Genomic DNA, 26,466 nt, shown 5'->3' with positions numbered 1-26,466 from the left:
TAAAGCAGCTATTGACTGGGTCACATCGTCAAATTCACTTGATCCACACGTGATCATTTGGGCTTAAAGCCATTGATTATAAAGGCTTTGGGGTGTAACACAAGACAATAAACGTTAACACCTGTTTAAAATCCTCAGTATCTACATAACAGTATTATATGACAATGCCGACAATGACAACATGCATTCAAATTCAAATATGTTTGTGTCACTAGCTGACAAAAGAGCACACACACAAACCGTTTTAAATATGTTTTATTACAAAATGAAATATAAATATAACACAATGGGCAAAAAACAAAACAAAAAAAACTAACAAAAAAAACTATCAACTTGGCAAACAGTATGATCACATTCAAAGGCAGAGAAGTTCATATAGCTCCTTTCATCTGATTCGCAAGGTCTCGTGCACTTTCATGGAGTTTCCCTTTGACACTGTGGTCCAAAACACATCCTCCTGACACGCTTGATTTAAACTGATCCCTGTTGTCATAGCAGCATCATCAAACAAGATGCTAACATAACCTGCTACTCCAGGGTCACAGAGGGGGGACCCATCCCAGACACAGAGAACAGTCTCAACTACATTATCTTGCTAAACTACAACTGCACATGAACCTCTGAATGTTCGAGAAAAGTTGGTGGAAAACCCACACTGACGCAGTAGAACATAGAGAAAGTGGATGCTCCCGAGTTCCAGCTGGATTCATGGACCTCCTGCACCTCAATCCGGTTGTCTATCCAGTCTCTGCATCGATCGCTGCTGCTTTCCGTCGCTGTGATACCAAGTTGTTCAGCTGTAAAAAACAAAACAAAATAAAACAGAAATACATTCATGAGTCACTCTCTGACACTGGTGCCTTTCATGTCAAGTCAATTATTTGAGCGCTCAAAGACCTAAAACAGAAAAAAAGGAAAAAATTGTACCAACCAAAGTAAGGTCTTAAATCTAAGCACAGTAAAGTGACCTGTCAACAGCTCTGACACTAGCATAAGAAGCAGAGTTAGAAGAGTCAGAGTTGAAGGTGCTCAGGTTCTCTTTGGGAGATATTAGGAAGAAACCAGATTTTAAGTATGAAGTAAGTTAAGGAGGTGAGCTTTGGGTGGCAAGACAGAACATGGAGGATGAAGAAATGGAGGTACCAGACACATGCAAAGGAAGACAACTATTACTTGGTACATGGATGTGATAAAGGAGGACATGAAAGGGACAGGTGTGACTCGTGTGACTAGGCAGCGACCTTAGACCGAGAATTCCAAAGGATGCTTCTGACATAATGGCGCCGGTTTCACAGAACGGCTCATGAAATAATTGAAGACAGATAATAGAACAGTGCATATAAAGGCACCTGTTGTGTAGCGGCGGCTGCCTTTTGTTCAGCCTGGGAAAGTCGCCTCTGGAGACGACTTGTTTTCTCTTGATTCTCAGCAAGCTGCCTTTCATACTGCACAAATTAAAGCAGTGCGGTTAATACTGGCACACAAATAATACAACGTTCCTAAAGTTTTTTTTCATTATCTTTTATTGCTGCAGGGTTTTGCTCGAAACGCTGGTAAGTTATTTAGAAATAAAAGTTTGTTTCCACAGTGGTCGACTTATTAAAGCCAAACAGTCTTTTCTTATTCATCATATGTTCTGCTTCTATTCACAAATATTGTAAGGACATTAAACAAAAGACAGAATGCCCACACTGCTTATTTGGCTACTAACAAGAGAACTTTGGACTGTCCAGCTGTGAGAGTTGACAAGGGAGCTCACTTCTTTGCCATGCTGGGCGGCAGACCGCAGAAGTAATAGACTTGGTGACCCCTCTGTGACTGTGATGATGGATAAATAGTGTGGTTTGTTGTGTTGGGGAAAGTATGAATCAAACCAGAATGACATTCCAAAAAACATAAAAAAAACCCAACATAGCACTGCATATGTCCGCCATGCTTTTCCCATCTAACAGCACAATGATGACCACTATTATCTTCAAACCGTGCCACCAAATACTGATCTCTCTCCCCTTATATCACATCAAATTTTATCCATAGACAGAGACAGTTATTTGCAGCGGATGGAAAAGTAGTGCTTTGCAGCGTCCTGGGTTTCACAATTCCACTCTGACAACCCACTCGAACCCTGACACACCTCAACAATGGTATTGTTGTTGGTTTCCACTTGCATCTGTAACTCAAATGAATGCTGCTTCTGCTGGTTCAGCTCGGATCTGGAAAACAGACAGAAATTATGCATGGACAAACGTTTACATACACTTGGAAAGAACATAATGTCATTGCTGTCTTGAGTTTCCAAAAATTTCTACAGCTCTTATTTTTTTGTGATACAGTCACTGGAACACATTACTCCTGTATTTGTTATGTGTCCACAGAACATGTGACCAAATTGGATGGGCCAAAAATGTACATACAGCAACATGAATTGATCAATTTTGGTGATGTAGAAAGTTGTGTCACACAAACACAAGACTTGGCCATAAACACTACAATGGGGAAGTCAAAGGAGCTCAGCACAGATCCGAAAAGATAAAGTGTTGACCTGCTTAAGTCAGGAATGTTATTCAGAGCCAACTGAGTTACAGTTATGAAGTTTATGGCACAGTTGTGGCCACCATCAGGAGGGAAATTCCCCGCTATCAGCTTCTGCGGAGAGAAAATTGGTCCGGACTATCAAGAACCAACCGAGAACCACCAAAAAGCAAAGTAGTAAATCAGAGGCTGCAGAAACACCAGTGTCAGAGTCCACAGTGTTTCTACTTCTACATGGATGCAAGCCTGTGGTGCTCGAAGGAAGCCCTTGCTCCAGAGTTGGCATCAATGTCTGACTGAAATTTGCTTCTTATCACATGGACAAAGACAAGGCCTTTTGGAGGAAAGTTATGTGGTCAGATAAAACAAAACTTGATCTTAAAAAACTGTCAAGCATGGGGGTGGTAGCATTATGCTCCGGCCTATTTTGCAAATAGGTGCGTTACACAGAGTAATATAGACAATGAAGAAGGACGATTGCCTCCAATTCCAAGGTTGGGTCTAAAGCACAGTTGGGTTTTCCAAAAGAACAAAGACCCCAAACACAAATCAAAAGTGGTAACGCAATGGCTAGATCATACTAGAATTAAGTCCCGATGAATGCTGAAGAAACAATGTCAGTCCATGCCAGAAAGCCAACCAACTGAACTCTTATCAATTCTGGCGGTCAAAGATTGAACCTGAATCTTGAGCTTGTCGATAAATATTCACATTCCATTTAGAAACAGGTTAAATATAATAGTAAAATGAATCCCACTTCTCTTGAAAAGTACGAAGTTGCACTCTGCTCCCCCACATTAAAACACTCTCAAACTCATTTTTCACTTGAATAGTTGAACAATAATGGAGGTATCCTCGCGGAGACTGAAGAATGTTTGATGACAAAATAAAATCTTCATCCTTCTTCAGGGACATAAACTCCAAACTCCTCTGTTCTTACCTTAAGTGAACTATTTTAGTCTCAAACGTCTGCACCAAGTTCTTGGTTTCTTCCTTCCAGCGGTTAGTGCTTTTCTGCTGCGCTGACAGGAGACGTGTCAGCTCCACAGAGGAGCTGCGGCTGTTTTCCTCCAGCTCCCTCACCCGGGCGTCTAATCCTTGCTCCTTCAGGCTGTACTCCTGTTCCATCTGGGACAGCTGGGAAAAGGTCAGCCGCGTCCAGTGAGTACACGCAGTGTGTCAAAAGATGAATGTTCCCAGAGCTGCTGTGGGAATTAATTTAATTGAATTCTATATTTAAAGTAAATCTTTAAATAATAGATGACAGTGTGTTGTTTTCTTTCGCCACTGGGACTTTGAGGCAGGGGCAGAGGAAGGGAAACGAATTACAAGTGTGCTGGGTCGATTACTGTTGCTGAATTTGTGAAGCAGGCATAAAAAAAAGGAAAAGGAAAAAAAGCCAGAAACTATATTTGCTTATCAATCAAACAGAGGACAAACTATCGACACACTGGGCCTCTGCACACCACAGCAGGGGACATGTTCCTGTCGCCAGACTGTAGCCATCACAACATATGGAAAGACAGACAACCTGTCTCACTCTTGTTTACAGTTTTCTGGAGAAGGCCACATTTGAAGTCCAGACGATCAAGTTACTAATCATATTTGTCACACAGTTTTTGAATTTTTTCATACCTTTCATATTTTTTACCTACTCTCTGGGAATTGGTCAGAAGCTGACTCTGCCACTGACACCAATACAGTAAAAAAAAAGGAAACAAATATTGTGGAATTTAATGTGCTAGTGTTGTTAAAAAACAACAAACATCCCATTCCCACGGCTTTTGTATCCTCTACTCAGGATCTCCTACGTTCTTTGAAAATCTGAGTGCACTGTAGTTCACCGGCAAGTTGACAGTGACTTTGATGTTCTTTTAAATATTTTAATGCTCTGGCAAAAACAAAACGACTGGTTAACTTTAGTTTATGTGCAGTGCAGTTGCACAGGTCACATGGCAGCAACTCTACAGCCATGCACCTGGTCAAGACCGCTCGCTGAGGGGCAAAAATGAATATCACAAAAGAAAAAAAGTGACTTTGAAGCTAGCATGGTTTATGGCCGGATGTGAATATTTCACAAAGTGCTGAGTGGGATTTTCACACAAAATTATCCCTTGGGTTAAAACATAATTGCAAGGCGAAGAGGAGAACACCCCGTGAGGAGCAACTCACAGTACAAAAGGGGCCAGAACAGGTCTATCTTTAAAGTTATATAGTGAAGTTCACCTGTTCTTTAGCTTTCCTTTGGACCTGTAATGTGGATTTACGGAGCTCTTCCATCTCCTTGCACAGCTGCATATTTTCCTGCTGAAGCCGGAGCCGCTCCTCACTGACTCCAGCACAGTCGTCGCGAGCCGTTGATAAAAAGCCCTGCAGTCGCCTTACTTCCTCTTGGCAGCGTAAAAGCTCTTCATTGTAACTTCAAGTGGAGGAGAAGGAAAACAACGACGCCGTCATTATCAACTAACGGGAGAGGAAAAATGTTTAATGGATACTTACTCCATCTCCATCTTTTTGAGTTTGTTTTGGTTGCTTTGTAGTGTCAGATTCATCTCTTCTTTCATTCTTTCAGCATCCAGATATTTTTGGTGAAGAGCATCCATCTTCCTGAATTCTGGCTCCGCCCTGCCTTCTTTGTAAACCTAGCCAAAGACAATTTAACCGATGACTAGCAACTGTAAGTGTGGGAAGGGAGCCCATTTCTGTAGTTGGAAGATGCAACATCCAGATGGACTGGTGAGGCATCATGGACGTGTCTTCATTTTCAGAGCTCAGTCGGTGGTTCAAATCCAAAGATATTCAGAACAGAGAGTGCTACTTAGCGGGATATCACTAAGGGCTGTCTGTCTCTTTATCAACAAAATGTTTTGAGGCATTCATACATATATGTGAGGCGTCAGTGTGATATTTTCACTGTCACCGATTGTTCATTAATCCATAGTGAAATGCAGGCCAATAGTAATGATGTGCTAACAGGAAACAGTGTCATCATTTTTAAAGCCCACTTAAACCTCCCTATCTGCCCAAAAGTGCTTGGATTTGATTGCATTTTAAACAGAGCGCGCCGCCTACTGAGCTCTGAAATGACACTAGGGCACTGTTTCATGAAGACATCAGCCCAATGCAAGTAGCTAAGTACAAATGAAGTTCCATGAAGCAGTGTCATCATCCACAGAGCCTCTAAATGGCCCACCCCACATAGTGACTGCTACTTTACTTTAAAAGAAGACAGCATCTATATTGAGCTCTGACAATTACGACGCTGCTTCATGAGGCTTCATGAACCTCTTACTGTTGACCAGTACAGAAATTACCTTCTCCAGTTCTTCTTCAAGAGCTCTTCTTTCACGCAGGGATTTCTCTATCTGGGAGTCTTTATCAGTGCACTCCTACAGCCGTGATACGGGAGAAAACGGAAAAAGTGAAAATCAACTAAATCATTTGAGTTTACGAAAGCAATTCCAGAAAAGGTTAACATCACCAGCTGCATTGCAGAGAGCTCCTCAGTCATCCGGTTGATTTGGATGTTGCACTGTTTTCTAACGTTGTCCACCTAATAGAGAAAGAAGCGTCACAACAACCGTACTCACCGCAATTGCAAAACTCACTATTTTCCCTCACAGTCCTCGATTTGTTAACTCTGCTTTAGAAAGTATATACCTCTCCCACTTAGGAGAAAAGGTCATCTGCATTTTGGGCAAGCCTCAAATCCCCCCTCTTCATTGAATGATTGGCATTTGGCGCCTCTGGTCTGACTACAAATGGTAACAGGTTTAGGATTAAGTCATGATTACGCAGGTTTATCGCAACACTTAATGGAGCTTTCATGGAAGGAGAGGGGAGATTAGGGCAAGAAAATTGCTTTACTTTGTCTGCATTGTTAGCTCCACCTCCGGATCCAGGAGGAAATTACCTACCAGTCAAAAAAAAAGAAAAAGAAAAAGAGGCAAAGGCATGAGAAGGTCGGTATATAGAGGAAAGTCTTAACGCATCAGCAGAGTCTCTCTAAAACACTCTCAATTGTTGAAATCCGGCCAGCGAACAAGACGACAGCCAGCGAGCGCGTTCTTACTGGATTTCATTAACGGGATTTAACAGTTGAAGGGAATGATGAAGGGGGACGATTAATCAGCATTAATCACCGTACAGCTGACTCTTGTTCGGCAAGAAAAGTCACTTTTGGCTTGTCCGTGCTGCGTCGGAGTGTTTTCAGCGCTAGCTTATAGAGAAATCCCGGTCAGTTTAAGATATTTACACGACGCAGGAGCAAGAAATGTGTACTTCATACATTTAATATTCATCTGCCAAGCTCTTTTACCTCTTTTCTGGTGCGTGAAACAGCATTTTGGATCAAATGTTTGATGGCCTCCTTTGTCTTCTCCAGCTCTTCTGTCTTCTGTTTCTCTCTTAACAAAGTCTGAAGAGAAGGTGGATGCAAACACAGAGTACAACTGAGTCACCAAAAATAAAACATGTAAGATAGCTGCAGGACAATAAAGGTTTCGTCTGGAACCATTTAAAGAGGAAAAACAGTGACGGGAAGTGATACTATAAGCAGAGATAAGCACCTGGTCTTTGTGCAAAGCAGCCTCCTCAGCTACCTGGACACTCTCTCGGACCTTGGCCAGCGCCTCGTACTTCTCCTCCTCGAGTGACGTACAACGTGTCTGGAGCTCACAAACCTTTTTCTCCCACACAGCGAGTTCTCTTCGAACGGTCTCCGTCTCCTGGGCTGTATCTTTAAGTCTGAGTTGTCGTGATAGTTCATTTTTAACTTACATTTTAACATAACATACATGAATACAAGTACACACTCTTATGCGCAAACACAAGGCAAAAATGCACAAACGCAAAATGCATATTCTACACACACTCTCTTTCTATGAAACCTTCCAGCCTCTCTCTACGTTTTTAACACCCACTGAACAGTTTTTCACAGCCTCACATTCTAGCTGACATCATCTCTCGCCGCCACAAGCGCCCCAAAACAATCTTGAAATCTGACATAGATGTGTGCGCACATACATGCAATCCCACCGTCGCTCTTTCTCAGTGACAGCCACACATTGTCTTACACTCTTGGTGCTGCCACCTCTCCATCTGCTGCTCAGAAACCTACACACGAGCAAACCCCAGTGCTTGAGGAAGATAGTTGGCAGCAGCTCGCTTGAAAAATACATGTCAATTTATTTCTCTTGTTTGTTGTGAACTTAATAATCTGTCAACTGTACTTGTGAGGTTTCCATGAATAATGTATATGATGTTCCCAGTGCTTGCATTTCCCCATAATTCCAGACAAAACAGCAGCTGCATTACCACTTTCCTCACTCATAGTACTGCTAAAGATGGCCAGTGAAAGTTAAAACCAATAAAAAGAGAATAAATATATTCACCTCTCGTCCATCTGGGTCAGGGCAGACTGAAGCTGGTGAAGGCGCCTTTCAGCAGCGTCTTCTCGGCGCAGAGCCACGGTCATATCTTCCTCCTGAACAAAGGGAAGGGAGATAACTTGGAAATGTCTTTCTGGGACCCGACTGGAACCTCATCCTTGATTGCTTTTATTCATCAGTTCACCCGTTTCTGCAGCTGATCCTGGGCACTCTGTAGCAGTTTGGTTACCTCATCCACTTTAGCTGAGGCGGTTCGGAGCTCAACCTTGGACTGCCTGCATAAGAATAGGGAAAAGCAGGTAGATGGGTGATTTGAATTGAACTTCAAGTGAGTGCTTTATATTCTTTTTCGAATAATGGCTAAGATTTCATTTTATCACTCTCAGAAATTGCAGCCAAGGACCTGAACTCAAGAAACACATCACAATGCAAATCTGGCCAATTGTGAAGCCTCCTTTTATGACAGACAATAATTGTCCACCCAAAGGAATGTGTGCAAGAGACATTCTGTAACAATATTCAAACAGCAAATATGATGTAAAATAACTTTAAAAGTAAGATTATTGTCTCGTTTTTTTATTCATTATCAATATGGCGTCAATCGCATAATCCCAAATTATGTTGAAAAAGAATGTCCTCTGTGCCTCCTCTAAACTGGAAATCTAAAATTAAAATATTGCCAGAGGTAAAATAAACACTTTTCTGCAAGGTACTTTTTTCAAGTGTTCAGAACAAAATCATTTTCACTCCAACCACAAGTCAGGGTCTTTTTGGTTTCCTCATCACACCTTTGTCCATCACTTCTGAAGCAGAGTTCCAGGTGAGACTATAAAATAATCTATTGTTGTCCATGACCTTTATCTAGCAGCACCAGCATTACTTCTCTCCACATAAATGATCAGCCACTTCTTATGGAGGCCTTCGGTATGTGTGACAAAATCCATCTGATGACCTACTACCTGAGTCTGACCACGGCATTTGGTTATTATTGGATAGTAAGGTGTCAGAATACATCAGTGTCAGGAGAAATTTCCCACTCAAATACATCCTTAAATGTGATGAAAATAACAACTTTCACCTCGGCACTGATGGTTCTTAGTAATACACTGCTCACTTGCGATATATCTGTCCATATACGTTCACATCAGGAATACAAGGTCACATGCAATAGTAACACATATTAGTTACCTGAGCTGGCTTTGTAGCGACTCCATCTCTTTGCTCTGCTGTGTCATCGTCTTCAGAAACTGCTGGTTGGTCTGGGTATGACAGGAGAGACATGACTGTCTTAAATGTGGCATTACTCCTTCGAACCAAAACTTTAAATGCAATTTGAAAAGAAAGACAGGTGGCAGCCACTACAGTGTGTTTCATGATAAGGTTGTGGACAGGAAAGACCTGAGCTGGGTTCATACAAAATACATTAGATGGGTATCGTGTAACAACGTGGAAGACAAAGACATGCATTTCAGAATATTTGGCGAAAAGACTAAATAATTTATGATCAATTCTTGGCCCCAAAACATCCTCACTTGATGAGACAAACTCATCTGTAACTCATCAAAACCTTTCTACAAATGACTAAATTTAAATATCAATAATGACATTGAAAAAACTGGCACAGTAAAAAGCACTTAAAGCATGTTTCTCTTCGACTAATGACAGCAGATGAAAGTGTTTTTATCTGATGCAGTGCTGTTTAAAAATACAAACAACAAACTGAGTTTGGCTGTAACTTACCGATTCTAGTGACTGACCCCATAGTTGGAATTTATGCGAGCGCTGTTGGAAGTGAGCAAGCTGATCCTGTAAAAGGAAAAAAAAGGTTCAAACCACTGAAAGACAGTGGGAAAAAACCACTTGTATGTATGTCAATCTACTTTCCTGCACAGTAAAAACCAATAACCATTCATTGCATATCTATCAATTCAACCATCCGTACAGCCATCCAATCACCTGTCCGTCCATCCAACACCAACCATCAATCTTTCTACTATCATCCATCCATCCACCAGCAAGGTTTACTGCACATCTATGAATCTTTGATCCAACCAAACGTAAATCCAACCAACTGTGCGTCTGTCCATCCGTCCATCCGTCCATCCATCCATCCATCCATCCATCCGTCCGTCCGTCCATCCGTCCATCCGTCCATCCATCCATCCATCCATCCATCCATCCTTCCATCCATCCATCCATCCATCCGTCCGTCCATCCATCCATCCGTCTAATCCACCTGTCCATCCATTGAGTCTCACACAGTAAAAATCAATTACCATTCACTGCATGTTTGGACTAACAAAGTGCACATGGAGCCACTAAACAATAGCGCTCGGAGCTCATTAAAAGCCTTCAGTGAACACACACATTGCCATGGTCAAGCTTATTAATCCTGGCTACACTGTGAAGCAGTCAACCTATTTACCTATTTGCTATCCTCCAAAACACGTACTGTAAATACTTTCTCCAGACAGTCTTCCAATTACCTGTTGTACTGGTTCCTCTAGCTGTTCATTATACAGCCAGTGTTAAAGCCTTCGATGAAACTTGTTATTACATTTCTTCTAAGAGATGGTCAATTTTCCTTCAAATATTCTGCTTCTTAAGTTTCCTGTTTAGAGGAGCTGGTTTGGAATTTTCATCAGCAGAAAAAATAGAAATATCCCCTGCACTAAACTCAGGCGGAGTTCGAAATGGACCAAAAGATGGATCAACTGCGCTGATGTAGAAATGGATGGAGACAGATGTGGGTTGATTAGATGATGAACACAATCTAGGCATGAATGAGGAAGGAGGACACGAATTTAGCTGTGGCAGAGGGTAAAACCTTGAGCTGCTGTGTCTGAGCATCATGGGTTTGTCCGTCGGACACAGCCCTCTCATAGCCCTGCTGGATGGTGTCCAGTTGTTCGACGGCAGTCTGCCATAGCTCCATTGCGTCAGTCCGCTCCTGTATTTTTACACAGGCAAAGAGAAGAGATAAAGAAAAGAAAAATGGCTGACTCCTCCTGGGAATTTTAAAAACGCATTTCATTGTGTTCTGTTCAGAAACAGGTGAAGTCGTCATAATTAATACGCTTCATCCTGACCTTTTCAGAACACTGGAGTTGCTCTTGAAGGTTTTTGATGACCGCTCCCTCATCCATCGAGTCGCCCTCTGGTCCTGAAATGCCCACTTGTGCATGCAGTTGTTTCTCAACTGATTCTCGTAGCTCAGCATGAAGCCTGTGAAGGACATCGATTGTGGGGTGAGACAAAAATTCTGATGTAATGTGAAAATTAACATCTTTTATTGAGGACTATGAGAAATTGCAAACACAGAAAAGAATGTCATCAAATTTATAAGTAACTTTTATATTGAGGAGCATTTATTACCATTCATAAATGACTTATCCATAAGCATATAAACAGACTATTTGCCAGCAATGATTCCAGTCTTCTGTCACACTTTAGGGAAAATGTATTACCCAAAATAAACTACTTACATATATATGTATTGGCAGCATATTTGATAGTAATTACCGTAAATTCTAGACTATAGCTCGCACCGGAATATGAATTACAACCACTAAATTTAAGAAGGACAACCGATCTTGTTCAAATATACATCACACTGGTCAATAGGCCGCGGGTGCAAGGGCTCCTGCGCCATAGAAACAGCACATTTTGAGGTATTAAGGAGGTGCTTTAAGGTAAATAAAACTCCTGTGATTTCATCGGTTTGATGTGACAAGGCTCAATATTTCAGCAGCATGACACTCTTTTGCCTGTAACAATCCTTATATTAGCCATGTTGTTGTATAAGCCGCAGGATTCAGACCGTGAGAAAAAAGTAGCATCTTATAGTCCGGAATTATTGTAATCATTATAAATTTGACCGACTACAATTTATTAATACGTAGGTTAATATGCGTTACCCTAGCCTTTTTGTGCACCTTCTTAAGCCTGTCTACATTGTACCATGGAATGGTCACCAAAAATCTGCTCAAATAACACGATAATTACTGATTAATAACAGAAAAATAAGCAAATAATGATGATTTTGACTGTGAATACATGCTGTTTAAGGTTTAAGGATGAAATAGCAGAAAACGTTTAGAAATAAAAAAATGTTTTTATGAGTCAACAATATAATAATCAAAAGTAGTAGCACAATCATACATTAGGTATAGGCGACGCAAAATGTAATATAGTTTTTCCTTACCTTTCATTTTCCATAATGACCCGATCCAACTTTGCTTTCAGGTCAGTCATCGATATCTGCCAGTCAAAGTGCAACAAAGCGCATGCACACATTAAGGCTGACATACACAACATATCACAGAACATGACAATTTATGTGAGCATGCCCTGCGTCTTCAGTGTAACCGTCACATAAGGTGTTGGTGAGTGTTCAGCAACCGAGCATCACCAAAACTCGCTCTGATGCATACAGAAGACCATATAGAACAGAAAGGGGCAGGTGGATGACTCCTCCTGCTTCAAGATAGTGGAGTTCCACCAAGAAATGGTTCAGGTTTAATCAATATGTTTTTTCGTTCTGTCTCCATTTCGTCATTATTACCAGAAAAAGACAGCTTGTTGAGCTTTTTGTGCCGGCAGCTGCTTAGGCCAGCAAACAGAAGTGTTGCCAAGACAACACCTTCAGAGGTGTCTCACAATAATTCAGGGGAAAAGAAAAAAAAACTGTTGTATTGCAACAAGACTCATTCATTTGTTTCATTTGTATATTTGGCAAAATTAGAGAATGCTACGTTGATGGCATTAATATCATATAATGGCAGATTTCGCACCTCATTATCGCGAAGCTTTGCAGCCATCTCATCATTATGTCGATCGTACTCCGCGATCAGTGGATCCATTATACTGTAATTCAGGAGACATGACATGTTTGCATCGTGCCGTCGCTGTAATTTCAGAACAATGTGCCGGGAGTGATATTCCTGCTGTTCACCGACCTTCTATCTGACACCCAGGGTGCCGGGGATTCTGCCGGGTTCGCTTCCTGAACCTGGCAAGAGACAGGAAAAACAGTGAAATGTTATGAAACAATTTTGATGATATCATCCCAAGTATTATTCATGTACAATTCCCCTTTTCTTGCAAGGTGGCTGGGTAAACACTGCAACAAGCGATTCACAGACTCTCCTTTTCATTTATTTCAGCCTCCTTGTCCGAAGAATCCCCAGAGGCTGATGATGTGAAATGAGAAAGTCATTCTGTCATGTGTTTGCCTCGCTGTCTCCTCCCGCGCTTCCAAGACCGGGCGTCTGTGTGACACACTGTAAGATCCACCTACATCCACCTGAAGCTTCTCTTTCAACTGCAGCAGTAAAAGCTGCAGCTCTACCCGACAACGCTGCCAAATACTTTAAGGAGGGATGCCATCAGTGATATTTCACACCACCATGAGGTTTTCTCAGCACATGTGGCTTCAGACTTAAAGATCACAGCGTGTTAAAGGACAAAGTCTAATGTTCAGTTGTGCCTACCTGAGATTGGGTGAGGCGCTCATACTGCTCATAGCCCGGAGGCTGACTTGACCTGTGGCCTGAAGACATAAACAGAGACCTTTAGAAGGGCAATACTACTACATAAAACATGTCGAGCAGAACAAGTAGACGAGCAGCCAAAGTTGAGGAGATCGTCTGGATTATCAAGGTCATATTCTATAACTTCTAGTTTTATGTTGATGCACCACCTCTTGTCATGTTTGCATATCTTTCTCCCACACACACTCACAGTTGGAGTGAACAGACTGGTCAAAAGTTACTTCAACATATATTATGACACCAAAAACTGTCTGCAGGGCATTAAGGAGCGAAGATGACATACCATTTCAAACCTTTATTTACTATCATAAACCACACTATATCCGCTCCAAAATATAAACTCAAACCATGATTATGATCATGCCGCGCAGTCAAATGTAAATAAGTTACCCAGTGTTATGGGTTTCAATTGTTAAGGCTTGTTTTACGTACAGAAACGGCTTGGTTGCATTGACTAGAAACTTGCAAAGTGGTTCCAAAAATACATGTAACATAGTGATGAAATAGATATTACAATTTTCTTCTGAAAAATGCGCTTTGATATATTGCCATGTCAGCCACCTCATACAAGCATTTCACTTACTACTATACTACAAAAATTGCTCCCTATGCAGTAAAATGAAAGCATCATACAAGTACCAGAGTTTAGTTGAACACAAGTATAGCAAGTAGTACGTTAATAAGGACAGACGACGGTGGTCTTGAGGAAGCCATTATTATTTAGCACGGCTGTGGTCTCTCTAAAATATATTTTCTCTTGTTCCTTTAATCCCTTTGCACCTTCTCTAAAAACATATTCTAAACATACTCTCATATAATTCTACTTCTGAACCATCAATGCCTACTCCCCGAGGGATACTATAAGCGTGGCACAAAAAAAAGAAAAAATAAATAAATGGAATGTATGAATTGCTTTTACTTGCTTTAACAGTGGATTTAAATAATACAAATTGTAACTCTTCTGCTTGCACACACTGTCGTGGAGAGTCGCCAACTGAAACTGGAATCAAAGTAATTCCGGTGTTTATTTCGGTTTCTATGGAGATTACGATGAAGGTACATCAAGTACAGAAGAATCAATAAATGCCAGCTTTGTGCTAGAAGCAGCCAGATGAGGTCATTGCACAATGATAGAGGGAAAACATGCATGGTCCATTTAATAAAAAGTCCAATTTTCCCAGACCTTCAGTAGGTAAATGTTTCGGTGGTGACAGGGAGTGAAATGTGAGTTTCCCCATTCTAACCAACGAATGATTCATCTATTCAAAATTATACGCACAGATATATTTTTCTAGAAAAAAGTGTCCATTGCCACGGGTGAATACTCAAAAATAGTGGGGGTTAAAACTTGCTCAATATCATCTGGTGAAAGAAGCAAAAGTAAAAGGTTAGGATTTCCATCAAGGTGGTTTAGTGCCGTGTACCGTACAGTTTGAACAGGTCCTTGTTTGTCAATAAGCATCTCAGGATGTCAGGATGTATTTTATCAACTCTTATGCATGTTGTTGGGCAAAATAGTAACCAAATGCAACGCGTCATTAAAATACAGATAAATAGATATCTGACTTTAAAGGAATGGGTTATAATAATGGTCATAATAATAAATGAACAATTGTTCAGTTCAATGAAAACAGTGTTATGAAATACTAGTTTATTGGAACACTGACCAGCAAAGGCTGATGCAGAATCCAGAAATGAATGAACCTCTGTCATTGGTTTTTGGGCATTAATACATTACAAAATATTGTCCACATTATCATTATATAATTATTAAAATATTCATGTACATCACAGATTTTTGTGAAGGTATGTGTATCAGAATGAGAATCTTGTTTATTATTGCACGTTATTCCTAAACACTCTGCTAGTATGTGTTGTGTAGTATGTGCTTCCCAAGATCCAGCAGCACAGATAGTTGTGAAACGTTTCTTAAGTGCAGAAGAGTTTTTGCAGAAGAGAAATCCGTCATGCACTAACACATGCAAACACAGTGTGAGTATAGAATTAACAGATTTCATTTGTTTAGATTGGGAAACAACCAACAATTGGAATTTAAATTTCTCATGGAGAAAATAAGTCACTTGCTTCATTTACAAGAACCGGAGTATTGAAATGATTGACATTCAACAATCGATAGAACTGATAATTAATATATTGATTATACGAAATAAATAGACATTGATCAAATAAGGTGGGGTATATTCAACCATAAAAGTATTTGCTACAGAGAGAACTCCTGTTTTATAAGAATTCTTAGCCACTGCAAATATTTCTTTGAAAACTTCTGGAGTCTGAATAGAAATGGTAAATATGACTTATTTAATGATCCCCTTTGAAAACTTCAGGAGTTTGAATAGAATCTGTAAAATATGACTTATATAATGATCCTCTCTGAAAATTTCAGGACTTTGAATAGAATCAGAACATGACTTATTTAATGATCCTCTTTGATAACTTCAGGAGGTTGACCAGAATCTGTAAAATATTGATTTCATGATCCTGATATCACTCTATTATGACATTTGAGGTCGGTTTTTACCTCGATGTGGGAACACTACGTCGGATTCCATCCTGCAAAGAAAGAAAAGGTGCAGATATAAAATGCGAATGGCATAGTTTGGAGGTTTTCAACTCTATCATCAGCATTCACAGCTAGAAAGCAGCAGGAAATCTACAATAACATGCATTAATGTGCTTATAGCACGCCTCATTCTCAGGGGAAAAGTAAAAAATAAAAAACTTACATACTCCCAATGGAAATAACTTAACATCACAATTGAGTGCAAGTTACACAACACACCTAACTTACTGATGAGATAATGTAAAAGGAACATAAATGGTTCGGAACCTGGCAGAAAAATTCCCTACGTAACTTTCACACATGATTATGATGATTATGTTGCATGGGTCCAAGACCCATGTATCTGCTCAAGACTTATGAACAATGTCCACATGTTACATCCATTTCAGTTTCTCTCAGTAGACAAGGAACTTTTTAAATCATCTTCTCACCATCTTCAGCTACCAACCTTTCACATGCTGGTTGACAGTAAGTGGACGCAGTAAATCACAACTAAAGTTTTTTTTTTTTTTTACATGAGTAATCGTTGGAAAACGTTTCATACATATATTTTATAACTATAATAGAAAAATAGATAGTTCGGCGTTCCAGAGTCAATGCTGAAGTTGTGTCTGATTTTATTGGCAAAAATCAAAGAAAACCCAAGCATGAATAACTACTTAGTTCAGCAACATTTTCTTTGTTTTTTTTCCGTAAAAAAGATCAGATGAAAACAAGTCCATTTGTAAGACATGTGTTTTCTGTTTGTGGTCACACGAGACTCGTCACAAGGCTAGATAGTACTGAGGGACGTGCTCAGTATGAACGAGGACTAAATAAAATAAAGCATGAGTTGAAATCCTGTTCAGCAAAATTACGTACGACGCAGTGGTAAAACATGAGTGACATAAAGGGAGGGAGCATATGAACCGTGTGAAAGGTTTGTCTGAGTTGTTAAGCGTTGGCAGCTTCAGAAAATATCCACCATTTACAAGGAAAGCGTGTCTATTAAAGCGGCTTTCTTGATGGCCGGTACAGTCAGACGACTTAACAAGCTATTTCACCATATGTAACCGCTTTGGCAAGACACAGTTGAACCATAAGTGAGTATTAATGCAGGAAAATAACCGCTGCCACGGTTGCCTATGGTTACGTGTTGCTTCTTCGTTAGCTGCGAAGGCTAATCCATGTTGTGCCAGCGCGATAGACGTCGGCGACTACATGTTAAAACACTGAGTTCGTCTGTTATCACTCGACAACTAAGCGGACATTTACTATAAACTGTGGGCTGTATTCTTCGTTCTACCTCAGTTCAGTGCTCCGCTCTCAGTTTTGAAGTACACAAATGTGGACCAATGGAGGTTGAGGGGTGCACCGATAAAACAGTCCGGAATGACAAAGGTTCCGCTTTTACGGAAGCTTTAAACGTTAGGGCGATTATTGAGTAAAAACTTCCTCAGATGTCAAATTCGCCCATCGACGGACAATATACATTTCCAACACAATATCAAATAGACTTGATGTTGTAAGTATATAGTACAATATGTCTTTATTTACTCCTTTTCTCCAGGGTTTTTTCTCCTAGTTTCCAATATGTATCCCTGTATTTTTTTAATGTTCTCGGCTAACTTTTGTTTTGTGCATTATTGTATTCAATTTATTTGCCTCAGTACGCTTTTTATGTGCGTTTTGATAAGCTCATGCGAAATGGAACAGCTTTCAAAAAGTGCCAAATCAGTAACTTCTTATCAGGAAACCCAACTTAGTGATGTTCAACTGGAACAGCACTGCAAACTTGTTTCATAAGTTGGGACAACATGGGGTTGTATGTAGGGCTTGCTGTGCAGTTCCTGATTCTCAGCCACATTCTTCTCCTCTCTGAGTCTTTGTAAGTATTTATACAGGGGTTGGACAAAATAATGGAAACACCATTATTTTGTGTTTCCATTATTTCAATTATTTTGTCCAAAGCAAAGTACATTGTTGCTGTGGCCACAGTGGACGTCTTACTTTCATATCAAACTCTTAAGCGCATTTTCATTTCAGGCCGGGAAAGGAGATGGAGTTTTTGATTCGACACACGTGGGACAGTGATCCTGTAACTCATAAGCCTATTCGGCTTGCCTTCTCTCCCGGGGAAGGGGGGCTAAAGATGCAAGTGTTTGCACCATTCTTTAATGATCCAGAGGCTCCTCCAGGGCAACCTGGTCAGCCTTTTCCTGGACTCTGGGACTATGAAGGTAGGCTTCGGATAATATAAATATATGTATATATATAGTTTTTGGTGACTAGTAAAAGTATTATTAAAGTATTAAAGAAAATACAATTTCACAACACAATATTGAAATGGAAAATCATTTCCTCCTTCAAATTAGATGCTAATTCATGGAAATGATAAGCTTGTATGTGTATGCATTCACACTCAATATATATTTGCTGGGTATTTATTTTGTACTAGAGGATAGAAAGAGGTTGTTCGTGCAGAGGTGGACTGAGGATGATGAAATATTAAGCCGTCTCCTTTCAGGACCACAGTTTTATCCGATGAGTTCAGCGTTAACAAATCGCTGGAGTTGGATGCTGTTAATATAAAACTATTAGGTTGAGCGTGCTGTCTGCTGTTTTATTGACTGAAGTCGCTAACAATGAACTGAAATAAACTGTAAGCCCAGCAATTACAAAAAGATATACTCGCTGGTGATGGATTGATGAGGCTTACTGACGGAGTGTCTTCGACTTCAGAGCTCAGTATTTCGCGCTGTCGGTTTAAAATAATGTGAGGTTCCATTTTAAAGCCAAATAGTTTAAACCAGAGAGCGCCATCTGGTGGACTGTCAATATAAGGACACTGTTTCATGGAGCTTCTTAAGCCCACCATTAGCGAACGACATGACCTCAATCTATGTTCCGCAAAACTGAAGACAGCTAATGGGACACAAAAAAAATGTTGAATATTGGAGGATCCTCGAGAAAAAAAACACGCTTTTAAATATTGAAAACAAAGAATCTCAGGTTCTTAATCTGTGTAACGCACTTGTCAGGACTGACCAAATGGGCTTAAGGTCTTGATCTAGAAAGCTGTCTGGTGTAAAGAATCCAAAGTTCATTGCATAAAACGGGAAAATTAAAGCTCTGCAGTGGTTTTATTTATAGTCAGTAATGAGTTGCATCATTCCGCACAGATCATTATGTCGTACACACGTTGATGTTTTTGACTCCCATGTACTTCCTGTAATCTCATGTGCTCAATAACAATGGGAAGATTGATGGTACGTGATGCAAGTGCAGGTCAAACAGGGATGAAGCTGTGAATATCCGGAGAGAACGGGCAGACAAGGGAATGTTTAGAAGACCATAACAGTAATTGCACTCATCATTATTTCAGTGACACTGCAATTAAAGCAGTAATGAGGTTGAGTAATAACAATTCCATCTAATTGACCTTAAGTAAGATCGGTATTCAGTTAATGATCATCACATATTTGGCTTCATTAACAAGCGCAGTCGATTAAAAACCAACCCCATTATGATCTGGATTGATAACCAGTGTGCTGTTAGGTGAGTGGGTGTTGTTTGTTTGTCTGATGCGACTGTTCATTTTAATCATTACATTTCTTTCTTTTTATTATTGCCTGTTCTTTTTTGTCTTCAAAATTTCATGCGTCTGCTTTTTGTTTGTCAGTTGTGGAGTCGTTCTTTCTGGATAGCACAAAGGAAAATTACCTTGAGGTGGAGGTTTGTCCGTGAGTATTGTGCTATTACATGCATTTGTTTAAAAACTGAATTGTGCCCTGACCCGTCGTTTTAATTTGAATCTGTATGGCTCCGTTCATGCGTGGGCTGAAGGACATGGACTTAAAGATCATGGCAATATAGCATGACTTAAATCTAATAAAGGGACTTTTAAATTGTTGTCTGGGAAAGCTGTGGTATTCAAGGCCTGACTTTCACGGCTGGGTCAGCAGATGCCACTTTCTCTGATGTTGTTGAGTTGAACTGCTTATTAACAACATTTTGTTCTGGTAAAACTGTCGGACCTTGATCCTTCATTCTCAGCTGAAGGAATTCAACCATCGGAATTGTTTAACAATAATCTCTGCCAATCACAGTGTGGCAGAGGTTTTTTAATAGAGCTGTGTTTGTTTGTTTGTAAACAGAACAGCTCCAGATCAACATATATCAATGGAACCTGGTCGCGAATCTGAGGAGTCATTTAAATTAGGTGAATTTTGACCTTGTTGGATTTATGAAAGTTCTAAAGACACCCTCTCTGACCATTGAATTCAGTGAGGCACTTCCTGCCACGTGGCCTGCTCAGGTTGTAACTGACAAGACCTTAAATGAAGGACAGCATAAAACCAAACCACTGTCATGAATTAACTTTCATGCGACAAAATGTGTATCTACTGACATATTTTCATTCATATCCTGAGCACAGCGTCTTCTTCGCGTCTTCTGTGTGTCTCTTTTGGAAGCTCTGTGATGCTACTGCCCCCTTTGGCCCGATTAGGCTCATTGCCCTCTGAATATCAGGAACACAAAATATGTATCTGAAATCCATGTTGGGCAGTAAGAATGGCAGGAAAGAGCTATGCACTGCCCCAGTGTTTTTATTTATTTATTTTTCATTTCCTTTGTGGGGCTTCAATGTTGTTAAACGCAAGTGATCAATACTTGGTCTGTGTTTGCTTTTGAGGAGAGCAAAGGTTGCCAAAACAATTGTGGACCACACTGCTATACAGATGAATGGGGACGAGGAAGAACGTGGAGGTCCAGGGTTCACGACTGCTTGTAGACATCATTTGTTACCTGTGTTCTGAGACTGGTCCAGACCAGCTCTTTGTCTCAAGTGAGCTGTCATTATTGCTGGCACTGAAGACTAATCGAGTTGCTGTGTTAATACCAGGTAACACAAGACTATCCAATACTTACTTTATAAACACAAAATATGAACCGCTTATTTGCACACACCATGCCAGTGTGGGCAAAAGGTCCATTGTTTCAGAGAACTTTAAAGGTTGAGTCCGACTACATTAGTCAGTGTGTTATTGTCGTGCCGATATCCAGCACCAGTATTAAAAAGTTGTTTGCCATCTAATCTCTAAAAGCATCACCCCGGCAAGACGAGAGTTGTCCTTGGAAGTGAGAAGAAGTTTTAATTGGCTGTCATCTCTTTAAAAAAGCGCTCCTTTTTTTAGAAAGATAGATCCAATTTGAACCCCACGGGAGGGTTAAGGATGATGTGCAGAGGCGGGCAGAGAACTTTGTCGTATCAAGATGGGAAGAAAGACTTTCAAATGTGAGATTCTAAATCGCAGCTGCCAGAATCTGGTGAGCAGCAGTATCAGACCCTGAACTGACAGTTTGGTCCAAGTTTTTGACTCACTAGTGCATCAAGGAATGACTCATCACTCGAAATACACAGAACGAGTCCAGACTAGCAGGGATGTTAAAGGGAATTGCAAACAAAAGCTTCAGTTGACTGCTATTTTAGAAGCATCTTCAATTACTGGTGGTTGTTTTTCTAATTTTTTTTCTTGTTTTGTACAGCACTGTTTTTTTTTATTATGCTTTCTATTGTTCCTCTTTCACACAGTGCTGTAATCGATGTGACATAAATGTTTTGAGATATTTTCATTTGATTTCTCCACCCAGACCCACGCATCACTCAAATAATTTTGCTGCCTATTATCTATTTATTTTGGTCTCATTTTAGAAAAAAAGGTCTGGAATGAATCTGAGATTTTGTCACAGGCACGGACAGCACCTGGTGTTACTGCTCTCAGGAGTCGGCCATGCTTTCATGGTATGCTATAAATGTCACTCTTGTGTAGAGCTTCAAGGAGTTTTTTTTTTTTTTTTTTCTCAGCTGTTTCTTCCTTCATTTTTTCTCTGCAGCAACAGCTTCCTTTGGTCTTCAACGCAAATATCACCGGAGACAAGTGGGTCGGCGAGGCTCAGCTTCCCTGGTCGTACTTCCCTCCCAACGTCAATAAGATGAACTCGTATGCAATTCACGGCTCTGGTGAGAAGAGAACCTATGAGGCTCTCTACCCCATTCCCAAGGAGGACATAGTGGATGGTCAAAAACCAAACTTGTAAGTGCCTAAAATGAAAATTCGAGTCACCCATATTGAGATTCTAATGAAAGATTATGAATATTGTGACTAAATGTTTTGTACTTTGAATTTAAAAATTTAAAAATAGTGTGGTGAAGTTTACTTTAACTGTCAGTATAAAATGTTAATAAAGACTTACTAAAAATTTTTTTGCGGAACACGTATATTTGAAGCTTCAGAATGATGTTCTTCTTCTTTTGTGGGGACATTTTTGCCAGTCCCCACAAAGTTAAGCCTCATTTTGAGGATGAAAACTTTAAAAGAAATGGGTCATTACAATTGGGTTTAAGTTTGGTTTAAGTCGCTGATGGTGGATGAGGTTTCATGACACAGTGTTGAAGGGTTGTTGCAGTTTCCTGAATCCATTTCCTGATTTTCAGAGGCCACCAGATGGCACTGTCTGCTGTGAAATGTTGAACATTGAACTACTTACGCAGTAAAACCTCACATCATTTCTAAACCAAGATTGCATCTAGTGGCTTCTGAAAATTATGACACTGTTTCATCAACCCACAGTACTGTTTCATGTTACTATACCTCACCTACCATTCACTAGTTTAGGTCCAGGCTGAGGTTGTCCATTTGTTTGGGAAGGTTAGGTTATGGGTGAAACACTCACAAAAGCATTATGGCATTGAAAGGTCCCCACAAGGATAGAGCTTCAAACATATGAGAGTGGGTGGGTGAGTGCATGTGTGTGTTCCTTGTATAGCTTTTTTGGGACTTTTTGCTTGCAAATTTAAGCCTCAGTTTGGGGATGAAAGCTTCAGAATAACTGGCGCTTTATAACTGAGTTTAAGTTTGGTTCAGAGTCCTGGTTTAGTTTAGCCATTTGTTGTGGTGGTGGTTAGATTGAGGGCGAGAGCCTGGGGAAGTCATTGTGTCGTGAGTGGTCCTCCACAAAGACAGAGATACAAACGTGTCTATGCAACCTGATTGACGCACAAATTAATTTTGAGATAAAATTCAAGGACTCAAAGTGAAATCATTTTTAGAATTTAAACAAAGATTGTGATAAAATGTACTTTCCTGAATACTTTCTTCTTTTCCACACTTCAAGAAGTTGTTTTGCAAGAAGAAAAGACGAACGCGCTTAAAAGTTGGCCATTGAAATGAATTTTCCTGACAACCTTTCAAGTCCACATTTTATTGAAGACGATGAAGAAGACGTACAATTAGCCATGCGCTGAATGATTAATTTCCCGATGCTTTCAGTTATCTGAAAGAATTACCCAGTGAATTCAAATGGAAAGGCAGAGAGAGACTAATTCACTTTTTGGTTCAATATGTGTGTCACACAAAACACGTTTTTAATACTGGAAATACTAAAGAATGGCCAAGCCGCGAAGGGTTTCTGTTATTGATTTATTTATTTTAAAGGACTACAATTTAAGTATGATAATAAATTAAATTAACCAGTGCAACCAATAATTTGCAACAGTGATCCTTGACTCATGAGCTTGAGTCACTCTGAACGTCATATATTCATCTACATTTGTGGAGTTATTTTGCACAATTGAGAGCACAAAAACACCGGAGGTGGAGGTCTGGTTATTACAGCACCATTCAACTAAACATCTGTGATAAACAAGTTTCTTCAATTCACTCTTGAATATAGTATTCCAGCTCTTTAAACTAAATTAAACTAAGTTAAAACTTTCAAAGTGACAGAAAGTACTGTCAACGTGCACATCTCCAAGTATGATGCTGTCTACTTGCTATTGTGTGTTGAGAATATTATTGTGCTTATCGCACTTTTCTGTTTTTCTCTCTGTCTTTTAGCCACCGCCTGGAGTATTTCCAAAAATTCCGCTTGCAAAGTATCATGGGAGAAGACTGGGTGCAGCCAGAGTCTGATCTTTGGAAAGGAAAGCTGTGAGCTTTTCTCAAATACTTAGTGAAGCCCTCCGTAAAAACAGATTTGTATCCAGATGTCTGCAGAGACACACATGCTCATGTTTACACACACAAGCTGGAGACCAGGTCTACAAATGGACAAAGATGGAGATGGAAAGATGAGTATTCTGTATTGTTTGATTTGTGGAGGTGTAGGAAATAGAACAGGTTATAGGCTCATCACAGCGCCAAGGTGTCATTGACTCGCACTCACAGAAGGGGAATCTTAATACTGTTAATCATGTAATAAAAACACCTACCATGCTTGACTTCACCTCCAACTCCCACAACGGTGACATACAGTATTTCATTTGAATAAAGAAAAAAAAGACACGTGCAATATCACAGTGCGCACACACACACACCACTGGAGGGAAATATTGGTTTCGCACCGATGCGTCGACTCATTCTGACCCTGGATAATAATGGATTCTTCAGCCATCCTTCCAGAGTCGCTTGTTTATTGCCATTCTTCAAAAAAATGTGCACAATTTATTTTTCTGTTCCCATATCATAATTGATCGTGCCGGTGAACTTTCTTTATCAATTAAATAAATTGATCTGTAATGCGTTTTTGCTATTCCCAAGGCTGAGGCGGCAGCCGATGTGTGAGATTAGAAATGGCTAAATGGAAACAACGCAATGATTTGAAAAGATTGTTTTACATGTGAACAATATTATAGAGACAAAGAGGATGAGCATTGCTGATTGAAAACAGGTGCAGTTGGCTCATTTAAATGGGCTCATTTAAATGAGGAAAATGAAGCTCCATGAAGTGTTGTCTTTATTTTTTGACTTTATTTTCTCAGTTTTGGGCTTTGAAGTACTTTTTTTTTTTTTTGCTTGTTTTAATTCTTATTTTTAGTGAATCACAATCCTGCCGTTTGAATCTAATTTAAACCTGTTTCGTTTTGCACGCAGCAAAGTCAATGACGACCAGAGCGTCCCTTCGAAGTGCCTGCAACCTGAGTGGGATTTTTATTGTCATCTGTATAAATAGTAATATTAGTAGCACGACCTTGGAACTTAAATGCTCAAACAATGGAAGAATACAGTTTCAAGAAAACATTGCCTAAACTTGATGCCGCTCTTGCTTAGGAAGTTATGTGAGGTTTCATTGAGTTAGTAGTCTAAACATTTTACAGCAGACAGTGACATCTGGTCTGAAAGTCAGGACACTAGTGATGTGTCAATGAGGTTTCATGACACAGTATTGGGTTGATGAGGTTTCATGAAACAGTCTCCTGGTTTTGAGAGTCCTCCAGATGGCACTGTCTGCTGTGAAACGGTTGGACTTGAACAACTAATTCAATGAAACCTCACATCATTTCTAGTGTCAAGTGTCAAGGAGGACAGTAGGACACTGTTTCATTAACCCTGCAAACTCTTGACTGCTGTGTATCCAATGCAATGGCTGCAACAGAGATGGACCATGCTACGGTGGTGTGAGGCAACTGTCACTGCTTTTATTTTGTCTCTTGATTCCCGTTTTGTGTCTCCCTCCTTCCTTCCTGTTTTGTGGCACACGTCTGGAGCCAATCATCCACTGATCACCTGAGTATAAAAACACCTGGACTCCAGCAACATGTGCCAGATCGTCTCCTCTTGTTCCTGTGGTAAATTGTCTCTCCTTGTTCATTCACTCTCTGCGCGCTTGTTTGCTTATTTTGATGACTCTTTCTGCAAACCGGGTGCCTTAGTTCGTGTTTTGTTCCTTCCTCTGTTTCCACATTTTTCCTGGTTTGTTCTGTGATTTACTATTTCTGTTCATTGCGTTTTTGTCTCTCTGTTATAGATTTAAGTTTGTTTGATTCTCCCGGTTCGGTGACTCTTTCTGTTCTGGTTTTATTGTTGCGAATTAAATATTGTACCTTGCCTCCTGTAAGTTACTCATCGCTGCACTTGGGTTCCACTCCACATCTTGGATCATTACAGCAACACTGATGCAACAGGTAGAAATTGAACTGCTGTGAATCATTCTCTGCTGCTTCAGGGTTAATACATTGAAATGTAAAGTCAAATACACATTTCGACACGCATACATGTCATTCACGCATTTCTGGATGGAAGGACAAAGTTGGCTCATGAGTGGGGAACTGCCCCAGTTAAGTCTATGTAATTTTATATAATAAAAATGTGATTAATGACTATGAACTGTTTCAAAAAACCCTATTTATTAACACTTAAACCGAAGCCCTTGCCCTCGGCATTTGGCTTGAACTTCAATGCTTTCAATACCATAATTGGACTTGGGACAGAACAACTAATACCAGCCCATAACATCACTCTAAATAAAGGCAGTGCTTACGTTTGATTCAATGTTAAGACTCAAAGATCAAGGACCTACTGATCCCTCACATCGACAGACAAGATAATTGGAGGCTCACAAATGGTTGTCCTTTATCTGTGACCCAGTA

General features: G+C 40.1%; 2 protein-coding genes across 5 annotated transcripts; one reads left to right on the top strand and one right to left on the bottom strand.

Annotated features, from left to right (window-relative positions):
• Positions 1 to 239: 239 nt before the first annotated feature.
• Positions 240 to 17,418, bottom strand: LOC128754741 (sodium channel and clathrin linker 1-like). The gene is made up of 22 exons (XM_053857571.1): positions 17,341 to 17,418; positions 16,014 to 16,045; positions 13,415 to 13,473; positions 12,881 to 12,933; positions 12,716 to 12,788; positions 12,127 to 12,182; positions 11,012 to 11,147; positions 10,750 to 10,872; positions 9,663 to 9,728; positions 9,111 to 9,181; positions 8,107 to 8,197; positions 7,926 to 8,017; positions 7,101 to 7,278; positions 6,851 to 6,949; positions 6,014 to 6,085; positions 5,847 to 5,921; positions 5,032 to 5,174; positions 4,759 to 4,951; positions 3,473 to 3,669; positions 2,135 to 2,213; positions 1,350 to 1,445; positions 240 to 797 (listed from the first exon to the last, which is right to left on the bottom strand). The coding sequence occupies exons 2-22, from the start codon at positions 16,042 to 16,044 to the stop codon at positions 738 to 740; spliced, it is 2,043 nt and encodes a 680-aa protein (XP_053713546.1). The 5' UTR covers position 16,045; positions 17,341 to 17,418; the 3' UTR covers positions 240 to 737.
• LOC128754742 (UPF0462 protein C4orf33 homolog) lies at positions 16,985 to 25,907 on the top strand. Of its 4 annotated transcripts, none has more exons than XM_053857575.1 (6): positions 16,985 to 17,137; positions 18,081 to 18,274; positions 19,717 to 19,777; positions 21,789 to 21,840; positions 21,933 to 22,132; positions 23,936 to 25,907. In XM_053857575.1, the coding sequence occupies exons 2-6, from the start codon at positions 18,094 to 18,096 to the stop codon at positions 24,030 to 24,032; spliced, it is 591 nt and encodes a 196-aa protein (XP_053713550.1). In that variant the 5' UTR covers positions 16,985 to 17,137; positions 18,081 to 18,093; the 3' UTR covers positions 24,033 to 25,907. The 4 variants fall into 4 exon arrangements, with proteins under 4 accessions (XP_053713550.1, XP_053713548.1, XP_053713549.1 ...); XM_053857573.1 differs by lacking the exon at positions 16,985 to 17,137 and adding an exon at positions 17,455 to 17,559; XM_053857574.1 differs by lacking the exon at positions 16,985 to 17,137 and adding an exon at positions 17,581 to 17,922 and having other exon boundaries at positions 21,939 to 22,132.
• The last annotated feature ends 559 nt before the right edge of the window (positions 25,908 to 26,466 follow it).

The sequence above is a fragment of the Synchiropus splendidus genome, chromosome 2, assembly GCF_027744825.2.
Source record: "Synchiropus splendidus isolate RoL2022-P1 chromosome 2, RoL_Sspl_1.0, whole genome shotgun sequence".
Taxonomy (NCBI): domain Eukaryota; kingdom Metazoa; phylum Chordata; class Actinopteri; order Syngnathiformes; family Callionymidae; genus Synchiropus; species Synchiropus splendidus.
This window is presented reverse-complemented; position numbering and strand designations above follow the sequence as displayed.